Here is a 15301-nt window from a genome sequence, read left to right on the forward strand (position 1 = left end):
GGCCTCAAGCTTTGCACCGCTAACCAGCAAGCGATATTGAGTTGCTATAATTTCAACTCCTGGGAGACTATGATGAAATTCAAGGAGTTGCTTCTGGCTGACTCCAGACAGGAATTTGCTGCAATCATCAAGGAGGGCAAGGCTGTGGCAAGGACCTCACTGCAGGCTGCCCTGGATGCGTAAGACTCAGCCACATGGATGATTTCATCGATGATTGCCATGAAAAGGAGCTCATGGCTACAGGTGTCGCCCCAACCCCCCGATGTCCAACAAACTATCCAAGACCTGCTATTTGAGGGCTCGGATTGGTTTTTGGAACAAACAGACTCCAAACTTCACAGCCTAGGATTACATACACCGAGCACCCAGAGATAGCACTTCAATCCCCAGCCTGCCCCATGCACAGCAGAGGCAGGATTACTCTAGAAAGAGGGGAAGGAATAACAGGCGCAGGACACCCCAAAACCCCATCTAACCAGAGTTGGGGCTCGGCAAGGCAGTCTTTTAGCTCCAAGCAGACCACATCCCGGATCCTTCTCCCTGTTTCCTGAATCGTCTATCCCATTTCTAAACGTGCCCAAGTCAACCTTATCCCCTTCCCAGAGAATAGAGTTTATAGGAGCAGTCCTAGTCCCTGTTCAGGCCAGGGCACTTCTGCCGGAGTCTCACTTCCAGACTATGTGCTCCATCATAAAGGACTTCAGTCATTTTCCCATCACAATGGCTTGAAATTGCTTGAAACTCCTAGGTCATATGCACATATGTGGTTTGGCACATGAGGCTGTGGCTCAGACCTCTCCAGGCTTGGCTGGCATCGGCTTATCGACCAAACAGAGACAAATTGGACAAGGTGGTTTCACCTCCCCCTTGGTTCATTGAATCCCTTCAGTGGTGGCCCAATGCTCACTTGGCACATGTGGGAGTCCCCTTTTCCAGACCCCAGGCTTTATTGTCTCTGGTCACAGATGCATTCGAGTTGGGATGGGGAGCACAGCTAGGGACACTCAGGACCAAAGGCCTTTGGTCTCCAGCAAAGCTGTTGCTCCACATCAACTTCAGGGAGCTGAGAGCGGTTCACCTAGCGTGCCAAATCTTCCAGCTTCATCTAGAAGGCAGATGCGTGTCATTATGATGGACAATACAATAGCAATGTTTTATATAAACAGACAGGGTGGAGCATGCACTTCTCCCCTGTGCCAAGAAGCTCTTAAACTGTGGGACTTCTGCATTTCTCACTCCATGCACCAGGAGGCATCTTACTTTCTGGGATCCCAAAATGAGCTGGTGGACCATCTCAGCAGATCCTTCCACAGCCAGGAGTGATCCATTCACCCAGATATCCTGAACAGCATCTTCCAGCAGTGGGGCATTCCCCAAGCTGATCTGTTCACAACTTGACTCAACAGGAAGTGTCAACAGTTTTGTTTCTCCTTCAACCACAGCCCAGGATCAATGACTGATGCATTCTTCCTTCCATGGAGGCACCATCTAATTTATGCATTCCCACCTTTTCCACTCGTTTTCAGGGTCCTACTCAAGATCAGAAGGGAAAGGGTATCCCTCATACTGATAGCTCCAGCCTGATCCTGGCATCATTGGTATATGATAACTGCTGGACCTGTCCATGGTTGCCCACCATTGGTGCTGGACCTAATCACACAGGACCACAGCCGCCTGCAACATACCAAGCTCGAGTCTCTCCACTTCACGGTGTGGAAGCTTCATGGTTGAACCCCATAGAGTCTGCATGCTTGGGACCGGACAGGGAGGTCTTCCTTGGCAGCAGGAAGCTGTCCACCAGGGCTATATACTTGGCCAAGTGGAAGAGGTTTTCAATTTGGATAATGCAAAAGGGCACTCCTCCAGTGCAAGCATTGCTGCACTTCATTTTGGACTATCTGCTGCACTTGAAACAACTAGGGCTGGCAGTATTATCCATAAAGGTGCACCTCGCGATGATCTCTGCATTTAACCCAGGAGCGTGTAGATGATCAAGTCTTTGCTAATCCAGTGGTAACCCATTTTCTCAAGGGCCCGGACCGACTCTGCCCTTAGATTCACCGTTCGATACCAGCATGGAACTTAAACCTGGTACTTACCAGATTAATGGGACCTCCCTCAGAGTCCTTAGTGACACGTTCACTCCTCTACTTCTCATGGAAGGTGACATTCCTGGTCACGATTACCTCAGCCAGGAGGGTGTGTGAGCTCAAGGCTTTGACATCTGTTCCTCCGTACACAGTGTTTTACAAAGATAAGGTTCAGTTGTGACACTGCCCAGCTTTTCTTCCTAAGGTGGTATCCCAGTTTCACATGAACCAGGACATCTTACTCCCAGTGTTCTTCCTGAATCCACATGCCAATAACAGAGAATGAAGCCTCTGTTCTCTAGATGTCAGGTGGGCGCTAGCTTTCTGTATAGAAAGAACTAGACCTTTTCATAAATCAAACCAACTCTTCATCACTATAGCAAATAGGATGAAGGGTCTCCTGGTACCATCCCAGAGGATCTCGTTATGGATCACCTCCAGGATCAGGACCTGCTACGACCTGCTAAGATACCAGTCCCAGCACTCCACGGGGCACAGGCTTCCTCAGCAGCTTTCTTGGTGCAGGAAAATCTTCAGGGCCACAACTTGGTCATTGATCCACACGTTCACCTCCCATTATGCCATCACACAACAGGCCAGAAACGATGCGGCATTCGACAGAGTAGTGCTTCAGTCAGCGATTCTGTGAGCTCTGACCACTCATTCTAGGGTCAGCTTGGGAGCCACCTACTTGGAATTGACATGAGCAAGCACTCAAAGAAGAAAAAAGGTTCCCTAACTTTCATAACTGCTGTTCTTCGAGATGTGTTGCTCATGTCCATTCAATGACCCACCCGCCTTCCCCTCTGTCGGAACCAGCTGGCAAGAAGGACCTGAAAAGATGGTGGGTCGGCAGAGCCCTATATACAGCACCAAGGAGGCACCACTCCAGGGGGCAGCTGCACTGACCAGACGGGTACCACTCGGGGAAAAGTCTTCTGACGACTGCACGCAGCGCGCACACACCCACTTGGAAGGCACATGAGCAACACATCTTGAAGAACAACAGTTACCAAAAGTAGGTAACTGTTTTTTCTAATCCTGGTTCCACCACTGATTTAGGGCTTGTTTACATGGGGAAATTGACTGGAGTAGCTATTCCACAATAGCTGTTGCACTTTAAATTCCCACCCTACCTTAATCTGAAATAACTTTCAAGTGTAGACAAGCCCTTATCATTGGGCAAGTCACTTGGGCCCTGATTCAGGAAAGTACGTGCTAGAGTCCATCCCTATTCCAGAAAGCACTCACACACAATGATTCATAGACTTTAAGGTCAGAAGGGACCATCATAATCATCTAGTCTGATCTCCTGCACATCGCAGGCCACAGAACCTCACCCACCCACTCCTGTAATAGATTCCTAATCTCTGGCTAAGTTACTGAAGTCCTTAAATCCATGCTAAAGTATGTGCTTAAGTGCTCTCCTGAATCAGTGCCTTAATCTCTCCACGTCAGTTTAGCCAATCTCCCAGGGTGTGTTGTGAGGTTTCATTAGCTAAGATTTGTCCAGCATTCTGAAAATGTAAAGCGCAAACAATTTTAAAAATCATATCACCTATTACCTGTGTGACACTGGTGCAGTTGTAATGAGTTAACAATCACAGCGTGGGCCAATGCCAGACTAGACTTCAAGTCCCTGCTGGCAAGTATTTGAGCTGTGTTGATCCTCTGAGACACCATCCAGATTACCGTGTGTAGGTTAAGACAGCCAGGATCATTGTTACTCTTCGGATGTGTTGGTCCCAAAAGCACTCCATGCTGCCCATTTCCTCTGCAGTCCATCTGTTCTTCACGCTCTCGGGGCTCAGTGAGTGGCCTCCAGCAGTGCAAATCTGACCTCTTTGAGGCGAGTGAAATGGAGCAGAATAATCCATTATGTTGTCTAACTTTCCTCGGGGGGGAGATGACACAAATGTGCATCTGCCTCTTAGGGAGCAGTGCCTGCAGGACTTTATTTCCAGGGTAATGCAGATGGCACTTCAGGGGGGGGGAAGGATGACCATAACTCACACAGGGAGATTACCGCCTCCACGCTCTCCTGTCGCTGCCTAGCTAACTTCAGAGGGAGGAGACTGTTGTAGCTCCAGTGCTTTGAGGACTGTGTATGTGGCTGAGGTGGGTAGGGGATTCTAGGTTTCACCACTCACCTCAGTTCCCTCACATGCTACCGCATCCAGCTTCAGTGTGCTGGGTTTTTAATGGGACTGAATGAACGTAAGGCTGCAATGGCTCAGCCAGACACATCAGGGTAATATGATCCCATGTGGGGTCAGGAATGGACTCGGAGCTGCCTCTTAGACAGGGAGAGAAATATCTAAACGCCCCTGCTGCCCCGTTCAGAGACTGCAGCCTGGGATCAGACCCGCTTTGGCTGGGAGTGACCCAAGTTGTACTGTACAGTCCTGGCTAATGCCTAGGCAGTGTTTGCTGCTGCTGGATTTTGTTTTTTTAACTAGAACAGCTGCCCCTGCTAGTAGGCCCCACTGTGCAGACACTGGGGCAGCGGCAGTAGCCGACTGGTCCCTCCTCTCCCTGCCTCAACTGTCCCTTTCTGCTTCTGCTGCTCTGAGGGCCAGAGCCAAAGCCTACTGACATTAATGGACAGACTCCCAATGACTTCCATGTGCCTGGACCAGCCCTGAGTGCAACACTGAACAAGTGGTAGCTCAGAGATAGGGAGGGAAGCAGTCAGGCATTAGCTTTATCCTGCAGTGGGGGCTTAGCTGAGAGGGTGCGTCCCATCTTTTCCTCACTTCCCCCATGCTCAGCATCCAAAGGTTGGGGACAGAGTCAACTGGGGCAGAGAGAAACGGGCGAGAACCAGGGAAGCGGAAAGAAGAGAGGAGTCAGAAGTCAGGGAGAGATACAGGGGTCATATGGGGCATCTGCAGATACAGAGAAGCACCTAAAAATATCTAGTACTTTATCCCAGCCCCAAACTTGGAGAATCTCCTCAGTAATCTTAGGAAGAATATGCTAAAATTCCCTGGGATACACGGAATTGCTCCTGAGAATTGTCCCTGGAAGTATTTTTTCAGACTTTAGCGTGAACATGTGACCCCTTCCACACCGCACCCTGCACACGCTCATGCCCCCTACACTACACGTGCACACCCCCACCCCTTTGTGCTCCCCCCTGCACTCTGCACCCACTCCCACTGCGCTTGGACACGCACTCCCCACACATTACATACTTGTGCATATATATATATCTCCATAGGTTGTGGGGGCACGTTCAACTCTTCCTCACATACTGTGGGGGCAGAGTGGCGCCAGTCTTCCCCACACATCTGTTGAGGCAAGCGGTGTCCTAGTCTCATCCTCATGCCCAGCCCTCTGCCCCCCACCAGTCCCATTTGCTTGATTTGGGGTCAGAGGGTGCCCCAGTCTGCCCCTCTCAGCTCCCACTTTCCAGAAGTCAGCAATGCTCAGGTCGGTTGGTAGGTGCATGGAGTATCCCATTCTTCCCAGCGCAGTCTTTTCCCCTTACGCACCTTTTGGAGGAAAGGAGATGCTCCCATATGCTCCCCCCACTTCTCTGCAGTAATATGAAGGTTTCCTGGGTTCTGGTCCTTAAATTCTGGTCATGCACTATGGGAAATTTTTTGTCTATTTCCTGATAAGCATCATGTATTCATGACTGCCAGAGTCAGAATGCCAGACTAGATAGACTAATGATATGTTCTGCTATGGCAAATAATATGTGATGGGGCACTGCTGCGGAAACTAACCTGCCGAGAAATCCCTGGAGGCCTAGAAAAGATTGGGCATAATGCGGAAACGATGTCAGTTTTCAATGGGTTTCATGAAACTGAAAACCACACTTGGCAATTCAGAAGGCTCATCTCAGCTCCGACAGCTTCACCCAGACCATCCCGAGCCTTTTCTTACTGGCTGCACCTGGCCTGGTTTGCAGCATCTTGCATCCAACATAACCACGCAAATCCTCTGCAACATCTGGATGGTTGTAAATTCCCTGGTGCTCCCTTGTAACGGACCCTTTTGTTTGACATTTAGGATGAGCAGGAGGAAGAGGAGGCTTTTAATCAAAAGCACGCTCTGCAGAAAGCCAAGGAAGTCAGCCCGATGTCTGCTCCAAACATGCCCTCCATTGAGTGAGTCATACACCATGTCAGCGACTGCCTCCGCCTGTCCCCCAGCTCCTTATTGTGATAGCCACTCCTGTCGTGAAAGAGAGAGGGGTCTCTAGAAGGGGCAGCACCAATGCAAGGCATTTTATGTATCCATGCACATCTAGGGTACAGGTAACACAGAGGAGTTGCTGGTTCTGGCACCTTTCATTGATTGCATTGAAGCAACACAGTTGGATCAGACCAATAGAAAAAGACCAGGGTTTGCTGTTAATTACTGGGGAATCTTTGCAGCTGCAAGGGGATAGCTACATCAACGGGCAGCGCTGGTAACGGCTTGCACTTGCTGTCTTAAACACCCCAATCTCAAGTCTATAGAAAAGCAATAAGGAAGACTTTCATCTCTGAAAGTACTGCTTTGAGCAGGGGGTTGGACTAGATGACCTCCTGAAGTCCCTTCCAACTCTAATATTCTATGATTCTATGAATGTGCAAAGAGTGTGAGGTCAGAGACCCACGCTGTCTGCTAGGGCCCGGGGAGGGAAAAGAAGCCCCACTGAGTCCTCTGGTAAAAGAAAAGGCCCCACAGTCACCCCTGGAGGAGGAAGGAGCCCTGTTGGCTCCTCTGTAAGAGGAATTCCCACTAACGATTCCAGTGTGGCAGAGGTGGATGGAGCCAACCATCAGTGGCTCCATTAAGGGGGTGAAAAAGAGGATTTAATGATTGAGCCTCTGCATCAGAACTGGTTGAAACATTGCCGATAGAACCATTTCCCGTCAGAAAAAGCAGTGCCATAGAAATTGAAATGCTTTGGAAAATGGACAAATCGTGTCAATTTTGCTGAAATTTTGTTTCGGGGGGTGGAAAAAGCAAAAAAAAAGCAAAAAAAAAAGGTCTGACGATGTCGAAATGTCCCATTATGTCACTTTGGGGACAGCACGTTTCGATGTTTCCATTTGAAATGATTTTGAGTTTCAAATGTTTGTATTTTGTATGATATATTCTAAAATGAAGCCAAAATGAAATGTTTTGATTTTTTTTCAAGACAAATGTTTCGATCCTAAAGGAAATTTTTTTTTGGAATTTTGAAATTTTCTGGTTTCATTCGGATGCTAAACAAAGCCAAATTCTGAAATCCTCTGCAATATGGAATTTTCTGGCCAGTTCTACTGTGAAGGTTCAGGGAAGCACCTGACTTCTGTTTCTCCAGATAGCATCCAAACTATCTGAACTCCTTGTGCCTGCAACACTGGGCTGAGATTGTCACAAGAACAGGCTCCTTTGCTGGATCTCTGGTGTGTCCGGCTTCTAGTTGGGCCAGACATTCTGTAAAACTGCCCATTCCCTGAGAAAGGAACTGCCTATGTGACTCTTTTGTGGAGGCGGAAGAGGCTACATTAGGGGACAGTTTGGGAAGAGGCCTCATAGTCTGACTGCTCTGATGTGCTCTCCAGAGCCAAGCTGGCTGCCAGTGTGTGGAAAGCTGGCCACTGGATGTACAGTGTGAATGATGGATTTTAGAAGAAACGAGTAGCGGGAAGAAATGAAGGGATTTAGACTGTACTAGAAGACTAGGGAATGGACAGATACAGGCGAATTGGGAGTAAGAGGTGATAGGTGGGTTAAGTTTGATACTCAAAGGCTGTGTCTATATGAGACTTTTCCATCAAAAGTTTCCAACCATTGCCAGTACAGTGCACTCCACTAGCACTGACGACAGACAGGGAATCCTAGGATAGCCAGAGCTCTAGGCAGCTGCTAGTGCCTTATGTACACAAGCACTTCCATGCTTGCTAGTGCTGGTGCACCAGTGGTAGGAAGGGTGGGAATTAAAGTAGAGTGTAAACAAGGCTGAAGAGGAGACGACCTAATGCTGAAAGGATGTGCAGAAGTAGAGTGAAATTATGGAAGTACGTGTTTCTGTGTGCAGGCATGCGTGGACAAGGGTGGATCTGTATGTATATGGGTGCCTGCCAGATGGATGAGTTGGGTATATGGTGTCTGGGTGCCTACCATGCAGGTGGGTTTGAGTGAATGGTATATGGGTTCCTGCCCTGGGGTGGATGAGTTTGCATGTACAGTGCATGGGTGCCTTTCATGGCGATGGGTTTGTGTGTATGGTGCGTGGGTTCCTATCATGTGGATGGATTTGTGTGTAAGGTGCGTTGTGTCAGTGCCTATTGTGCAGATGGATTTGGATGTGTGGCATGGGTGTGTCAGTGCCTAATGTGCGGTTGGGTTTGCAGGTATGGCACATAGTCACATTAGCAAGTGCTTTTTACATCTGCATTTGTCTTGGCTTATAACTGCATACGTATGTATTGGTATTTGCACCTGTTATTATTAGCCATTAAGTCACCATGTGGTGCACAAGCCTTTATTAATGTGAGACTCCGTGAATATTTCTTTGCATGTCTGTATACCTTTGTTTTAGGTGTCCAAAGAGGACTAGCATTCCTACCCCTGGTGATGAGTGTATGCTGTGTGCATGCAGTCATTTGCTTCCATGCATGTCCTGTATGCATGTGCTTTTGTATGGGTACCAAGTTCTTACTTGTGTGTAGTGTGTGGCTAAATCCTTGCATGTGTTGTACATACACACTATATGTATGATTTGCATATGGATTGGCACAATGTGTAAATTTTTGTGCATATATTTGCATGTGTTTCATGCATATTTGTTCCAGTTGGCACGTGTATATATATGTGACTGCATACAGTAAGTGTATGGCCATGATTTTCCTTAATCCACATTAGGAAGCCTTTATACTGTCAAAGCAGTGTAAAGGGGTCTTAGTGTAAATGGGAATCAGGTCCTGTGCATTTAAGTGGCAGTGTTTGCACGTGTCTGTATGTATAAATGTTATATGCCTCTGTTGTTTTGGTGGCCTAATACATTTGAAATGTCTGCCTGCATCAGTGTGTGCGTGTGTTTCTGTGTATAAATCTGTTTGCATGTAGAGGATGGATAAATTTGTTCGCAAAAGTGTTTGCTCCATTATCTCTATATGCATTATCTCTATATGTTTGTGGGTGTAATAACCACGCTTCCATTTGTACATATATATGCATGCTGTGCAGTTAGGAATGTGTGCATGATAGTGATGGATGTCTGAAATCACTTTATGCACGTGCGTAGGAGTGCCTGTGTTTCTCTGCCGGTGGCTGTAGTTTTGTAAGTCCCTGTCGGATTGAGATGGACTGAACCCATTCATTTTTCTTTCCCAGAAGGGACAGAAGGAGGAGACACCACATGTCGATGTGGGAGCCACGCAGCAGCCAACTGTATGTGTGCCATATGGTTGCTTGTTATGCGTGGCTATGTGCATATGTGGCTACATGTATTTTTCTGTGCGCTAACTTAGGCATCTACATAGCCTATTTCGGAGTGTATGTTTGCTCTTTTGGGCATGTGATTTGTGCGTGTTCCTGCCTATGCACATCTGTTAGTGTGCGTATGTGTGTTTGTGGATTTGTGTGTGTCTAAACTAAGTGTGCTCTTTTGTGCCTCTGTTTGCTTGTGTATGTGTATGTATGTTAGCACTGTAAGTGTGTGCCTGTGCAGGTGTGAATACTGTAGGTACATGTGAGCTGGTGTATGTTTCAATGTGTGTGCCGGTGTGTGTCTTCACATGCATATGTTTGTACTGTATGTGTGCGCTTTCTTGTATGTGTGTTTTTTGGTGTGCGGGCGTGTGCCTGTGTGGGGATGTTTGTCTTTTTGAAGCCTGTTTGTGTGCACATTTGCGATATTTTAAAGGTTTTATTTGATATCTTAAAATGCACCCATCAGACCATCCCCTGAGCGCGTCTATGGGAATGTACGTGGTACAAATCACCTTCATGAAGGATGGCCCCTTACCCAGAATTTAGCCCAAATTCTTTCCTGCCAAGGTCCTAGGCCAAGCAGGCAGATGAACATTACTGCACACTTGTTGCCCAAGAGACTCTAGCTCTGTCAGACCAATGAGAGAAGCAAGCTGTAGAGGTGAGGGCCCTCCATTCAGAATGCCCAGTTTCCAGCCATTCAGATCGCAAGACTGTGAGTTAAAGCTGATCTCAGCTGATGCAGTGCGGGAGGAGGGAAAAAGGGGGTTCCTCAGGGGCAAAATCCCCGACATCACAGGGCATTGTAGATCAGAATGTAAAATCAACCCTTTTTTCCATCCAGCAGGGAAGTAGCAGTTCATGCAGACGTTGCAGAACTGGTCGAGCACGCTCCCTATGGCTATAGCTCTCTGTATTGCTTAGTGAGCAGGCAGCTGGATTCTACACTCGTTTTAGCTTCCCACTGATTTTTGAAGGTAGCCTAAGGTCACCACATTGCAACAGTCCAAGCTGAAGGTGATGGGTGTGGATTTCCAGGATGCAGTTCATGTCCAAAATGAAAGTTTGCCATTGTTTCAACAAAAAGCTGATGGGATCAAAGCGCACCATGCTCCCAGTTCTGTAAGAGCTCCATTTCAGTGAGACAGGCAGACCTTACACCTGACGTCCTTTACCTGACCAGCCCACGTCATTGGTCTTGGCTGGACTCTGATCCCCACCCCTGTTTCAGCTACACAATAAGGCCAAGTAGCTTGTGTAACTCTCGTCGACTTCGTAACTTCCCTTTAGCGCGCCATCTCCACCGCGCTGTGCCGACGGGAATTGCTACCTGTCGACGCAGCACTACCCTTTTTGGGAAGGTGGTTTTATTGAATCAACTTCCAGATGAGTTGAGCTGGTCTTCACTTCTTCTCAACCGATCCGTATAGATTGATCTGACAGTGGCGAATTTGCCGCTGTCAGTGTGTACATACCCTTAGTCAGTAAAGAGATTGAACTCCATTGCCAAGAGATGGAGGTCTTTGGCATCACACCCATACTGCACAAACACCCTCCCTCTATCTGTCTCACTGGCTTTCATCCACACTGTAAAGGAGGGGGTGACAAAACTGAATCTGTGCGTGAGGGTAGGTGGGCAACACTATCCTCTGGAATCTCTTCTTCAGGAAAGAATGGCAAGGGTTTGCAAGGTGACAAAGGCAGATCTAATTAGAAACCGTTGATCGATTTCTAGCAGATGGAAACAGGCATTTCTCTCCTTTCTCCTCCCAGCCTCTCCCTTCTTTTCCTTCCCTTCCCCTCCCATTCCTTTACTTTTTTGTTTTTTTGTCTTTTTTTCCTATTCTCCTCTTATTTTTGGAAGAAGAATAATTCAATAAAATACATTTAAAAAAAAGGGTGGGGGAAGGTAGATCTAAAAAAATCAACATGGACATCTGCGCTTCAGCCAGAGGCAGGCCAACTACCAGGAAAGCCAACAGTGTCTCTGCCACACAGGTTTCCTTGACTCCTTTGTCAGACTCAAAGGGGTCAAGGAAACCTGAGGATTCCAAATGACGCCACACCTGCCTTGGAACGACTTTCCCAGGGATCTTCCCCACCAGGGAAGGTTAGAGATAGGCCCGTGACTGGCAAGACTATCAACATTAAAAGCTGGTTTTCTGAGCCGGATCCTAAGAATATTCATTTGAAGAAGGCTGGCATCCTGCCCTCCCTGAGGGAGGTGTTTATACTGTTATCCAATAGTAGGCCCAGAATTCCCCGGCTAGATTTTAGCAATCTCAAGGGCTAATCTGTTGGCTCAATTAGAGCTCTCCTAGCACCTGACGTAGTGAAACAGGCTGAAATTCAGCCAGAGAAGATATTGCATTTGTCCCCTCCAAATGCTGCCTGCTGCTGTGCAGGGAATTAGTTTCAGTCCAGATCTGATCTACACGATCAGATGGATGGATGGATGAAGAAATCCTTACCGCAAAAAAGACTTGACTCCGTCCATTTTAGAATGGGCTTACTGCTAGTTCTGACATTTAATCCATCCCAAACCACCTGGGTACCGTCGTGGTCTGCGAGGAAGCTCTATGGAAAGAGGACTTTTAATAGACAAGACATAACCATAATTTCCTATTGGGCCATTGCTAGAGTGGGCCATTAGTTGCACAATATTCTCCTTAGAGAGATCTGAAACCTCTGCCCCAGTGGGAACCATGCTGAGTCCTGACTTCAAACTGGAAGGAGTGATAATGAGAGCATGGCACAGGTATCATTCTTGTCACCTCTCGTTGGAACCAGAAGCCCCCCGGGTCAGTCCAGTAGTACTCCTAGCAGCTCTGAGACCCCACGTTAACCCCGAGTTATTCTGTTACTGGGGATTTGGGGTCAGCCAGTGCAGTATAGGCCTGATTCTTATTGACATTAAGGCCCCTCTGCACCATTCAGACAGTGACGCGAGGCCCTGATACAGGTGTTCATGTAAATGCCAGAGCGCTGATTAAGGGGCAGTAGTGTAAACGAGAATCAAGGCCAAAGCCTCAATGATTCCAACATCAGCCTAGACAAATATTCAGGCAGTGTGCATGGGAAATCTGCGATGGCAGCCTGTACACACAGTCCCAATTTCATCCTCTCCGGGGACACTTAAGCCACTAAGACGAATCCATTTATGAATGAGGCACTTCTTATCTCTGGATTCAGATGCCGATAACGTGACTCCACTATCACCCTGAACTTCTCTCAGCTCATCCTGAACTGGGTAAATCTGGGTTAGTGCAGGGGCAGCTGCCACAGCCAGCCAGGGCTTGGTCATACAAACATGTAGAATGGCTGTGATTCAGTCAGGGATAGCGATGACCTTATCATCCACCAACTTCGCACTGAACAGCATGACCCGAACCATACAGTCCCCATCAGCGAATGCGCTGCATCCTCAAGATGAGACCAGCGGACTGATCATTAATGTTTGTGCACGTCTGCCCACCATTTTGCATGTAGCAGCCCATGGTTTTTGCTTATAGTGGTCCATGCATACGTGGCCATGTGTGTTTGTGCATGAAGCTAATTGTATGTACTGACGTGTTTACCTGAATAGGTCTGCAATTGTAACATCCATATTTTTGTGTACATTGTTCCACACATCCTGTCCTCATGGGTTCAAGTGTTCATATATTTGCGTACGTGGGCTCATGCAGGCCCGTGTTCCCTTGTATTTGTAGTAGTATGGTCTTGTATTTGCACATGTAAGCTCACACATGCTTGAATGTATGGGCCTGCCCAGCTGTGGTGTTTTGTCTTTTGATGTATGGGGCCTATGCGTCTGCATGCCTGGACTCTCCCATACAGTGGGCCTGCTTTCCCATTGCTCTGCATCCTGTGCAGGTGTTGACACCAGTGCAGAGCGGGAGAAACACGCTCCCAAGCCACAGTGGTAGCATTGCACTCCCACTTTGCCCTGGCGGAAGTGACTGCCCGATGAGAAGGGCAATGAGGGTCTCTGTGTGGGTCTGTCTGGGCCCAGGTGCATGCTGTATGTCTTGGGGTGTGTGCTCGGGTTTCTGACAGCGCAGCGATGGTCTGTACCCCTTTGTTTCTCTTTCCCAGAAGGGACAGGAGGAGGCGACACCACATGTCGGTGTGGGAGCAGCGTACCAGTCAGCTCCGCAGACACATGCAGACGTCTAGCCAAGAAGGCCTCAACAAGGATGCCCCCCCCTTGATCAACCCTCATGCCAGCATATTTAGGCGGAAAAAGCCTGGAGAAAACATCTCCGTGGAGAAGTGTGAAGAGGACCAGGGAGGCAAGGCAGAGCCATCACAGGCGGAAGGCCTAGACCAGCCCACCACAGGCGCCAATTCATGCCCAAGCACCAGAGAGGACCAGAAAAGCCCATCCCCTCGAGCCAAGAGAGACAGGGAGCAATGGCATCAGAAATCATGCCATGGCAACTGTGAGCTGACTGAGCAGGAGGGGGGAGGGGCAGGTGGCGGAGGAGGGGGTGCAGGGATGGAAGACAGAGCACGGCTGAGGCAGAGCCAGAGGCGCAGCCGGCACCGGAGAGTGAGAACTGAGGGGAAGGAGTCGGCTGGGACCCTGGAGAGCAGGTCAGCCAGCCAAGAGGCAGGCCTGGAGGAAGCCCATCCCGTGGAAGGAGAGCAGGACAGAAATGAAGGGGGGAAAGAGGTCATGATTCAGGAGGAGCCACTGGCAAGCGAGGAGCTGAACAGGTAAAGGATACACCATCTCTGATGGCTATGATCCGCGCCTCCTTCTTGTGGAGAGATGGAGAGCCTGTCATCTGGGGGTGGGAGGATACGCAAAGGAAGCTATAGCTAACCAAGCAGTGTGGGTGGACCAATCTCTCGATGTTGCTGCATCTCCAGGCATGAGCTTTTTCTTTCATCTGTCATCCAGCCCCTTGCAGCCTCTAGTCCCTTTTTACTCTGCTTCTTTAGTACGGTCTCCTCTTTCCCCACCTAGTCTGTCCCGAGGATCCAGTCTGTCCCTCGCTCCTTGTCAATAGCGCCATCCCCTAGATGGTAAGTGCTGCTCAGAACAAAGCTCTAGACAGTGCCGCAGTAATGCCCTGAGGTGCAGTAGTAATCTTTATGTAATCTTTAAGGTAGAATACCATCATGTGCAGGCTTTTAAACAAGGGACTAATTTGGTCTGTAATCTTCATGTCTCCAGGGTCTGGGAAGTCTCCCTGTCTCCTCCCAAGGTGGTAAAACTCTGACCAGGTCCATGTCTTATTTCTGGCATAAGAGAAATATTTTCAGATCAGGATCAGGAACTGCAAACTCCTTGGATCCTGATTTAAGTCTTCCCGTGAGATCCAACATGAAATTTAACATTTGTGTTATGGCTGCTATACCCAGTCCAATAAATCTAATCAAATACAACAGCCTATTCAGATGTTCCCACCTGTGCTCCTCAGGCCCCCTAGAAATCCCACAGGGAGATCATTTCTCTCAGCATTTGACAGACTGAGCTGGCCATCCTCAAGACTGGAGATCAGCAAAGGCAGGAAGGGTCCACTGAGCCCTCCCAGCCCTGCAACAGCTTGTTGCAATCTGAGCTATTCTGGTCTTCTTTGCTGTCAGTTCTTAGGGGACGTAGGGCAGTTCTTGCCTTAGACAAGAGGAGACTCCAGCAGTAGGGCATTAAAGCACTTGGAGAGCGATGGATGAAAAGCACTATAGAATTATTGTTATTTCTGCCCTCACCAACTGTTGTCGCTGTAACCAAAGGAACTTGCTGAGAAAAACTCAACGCACACAAGAGACAAAATCCAGCT

At 48.3% G+C, this 15301-nt stretch overlaps 1 protein-coding gene across 1 annotated transcript in view; it reads left to right on the forward strand.

Annotated features, from left to right (window-relative positions):
- CACNA1E (calcium voltage-gated channel subunit alpha1 E) overlaps nucleotides 1–15301 on the forward strand; it is a 315011-nt gene that overhangs the window by 235340 nt on the left and 64370 nt on the right. The window contains exons 22-24 of the mRNA XM_067535176.1: nucleotides 6111–6208; nucleotides 9414–9470; nucleotides 13608–14231. Coding sequence (XP_067391277.1) covers nucleotides 6111–6208; nucleotides 9414–9470; nucleotides 13608–14231 — 779 coding nt within the window. The remainder of the gene's footprint in view (nucleotides 1–6110; nucleotides 6209–9413; nucleotides 9471–13607; nucleotides 14232–15301) is intronic.

The sequence above is a fragment of the Emydura macquarii genome, unplaced genomic scaffold (assembly GCF_026122565.2).
Source record: "Emydura macquarii macquarii isolate MOO-44397 ecotype Brisbane River unplaced genomic scaffold, CSIRO-AGI_Emac_v2 contig_3477, whole genome shotgun sequence".
Lineage (NCBI taxonomy): Eukaryota > Metazoa > Chordata > Testudines > Chelidae > Emydura > Emydura macquarii.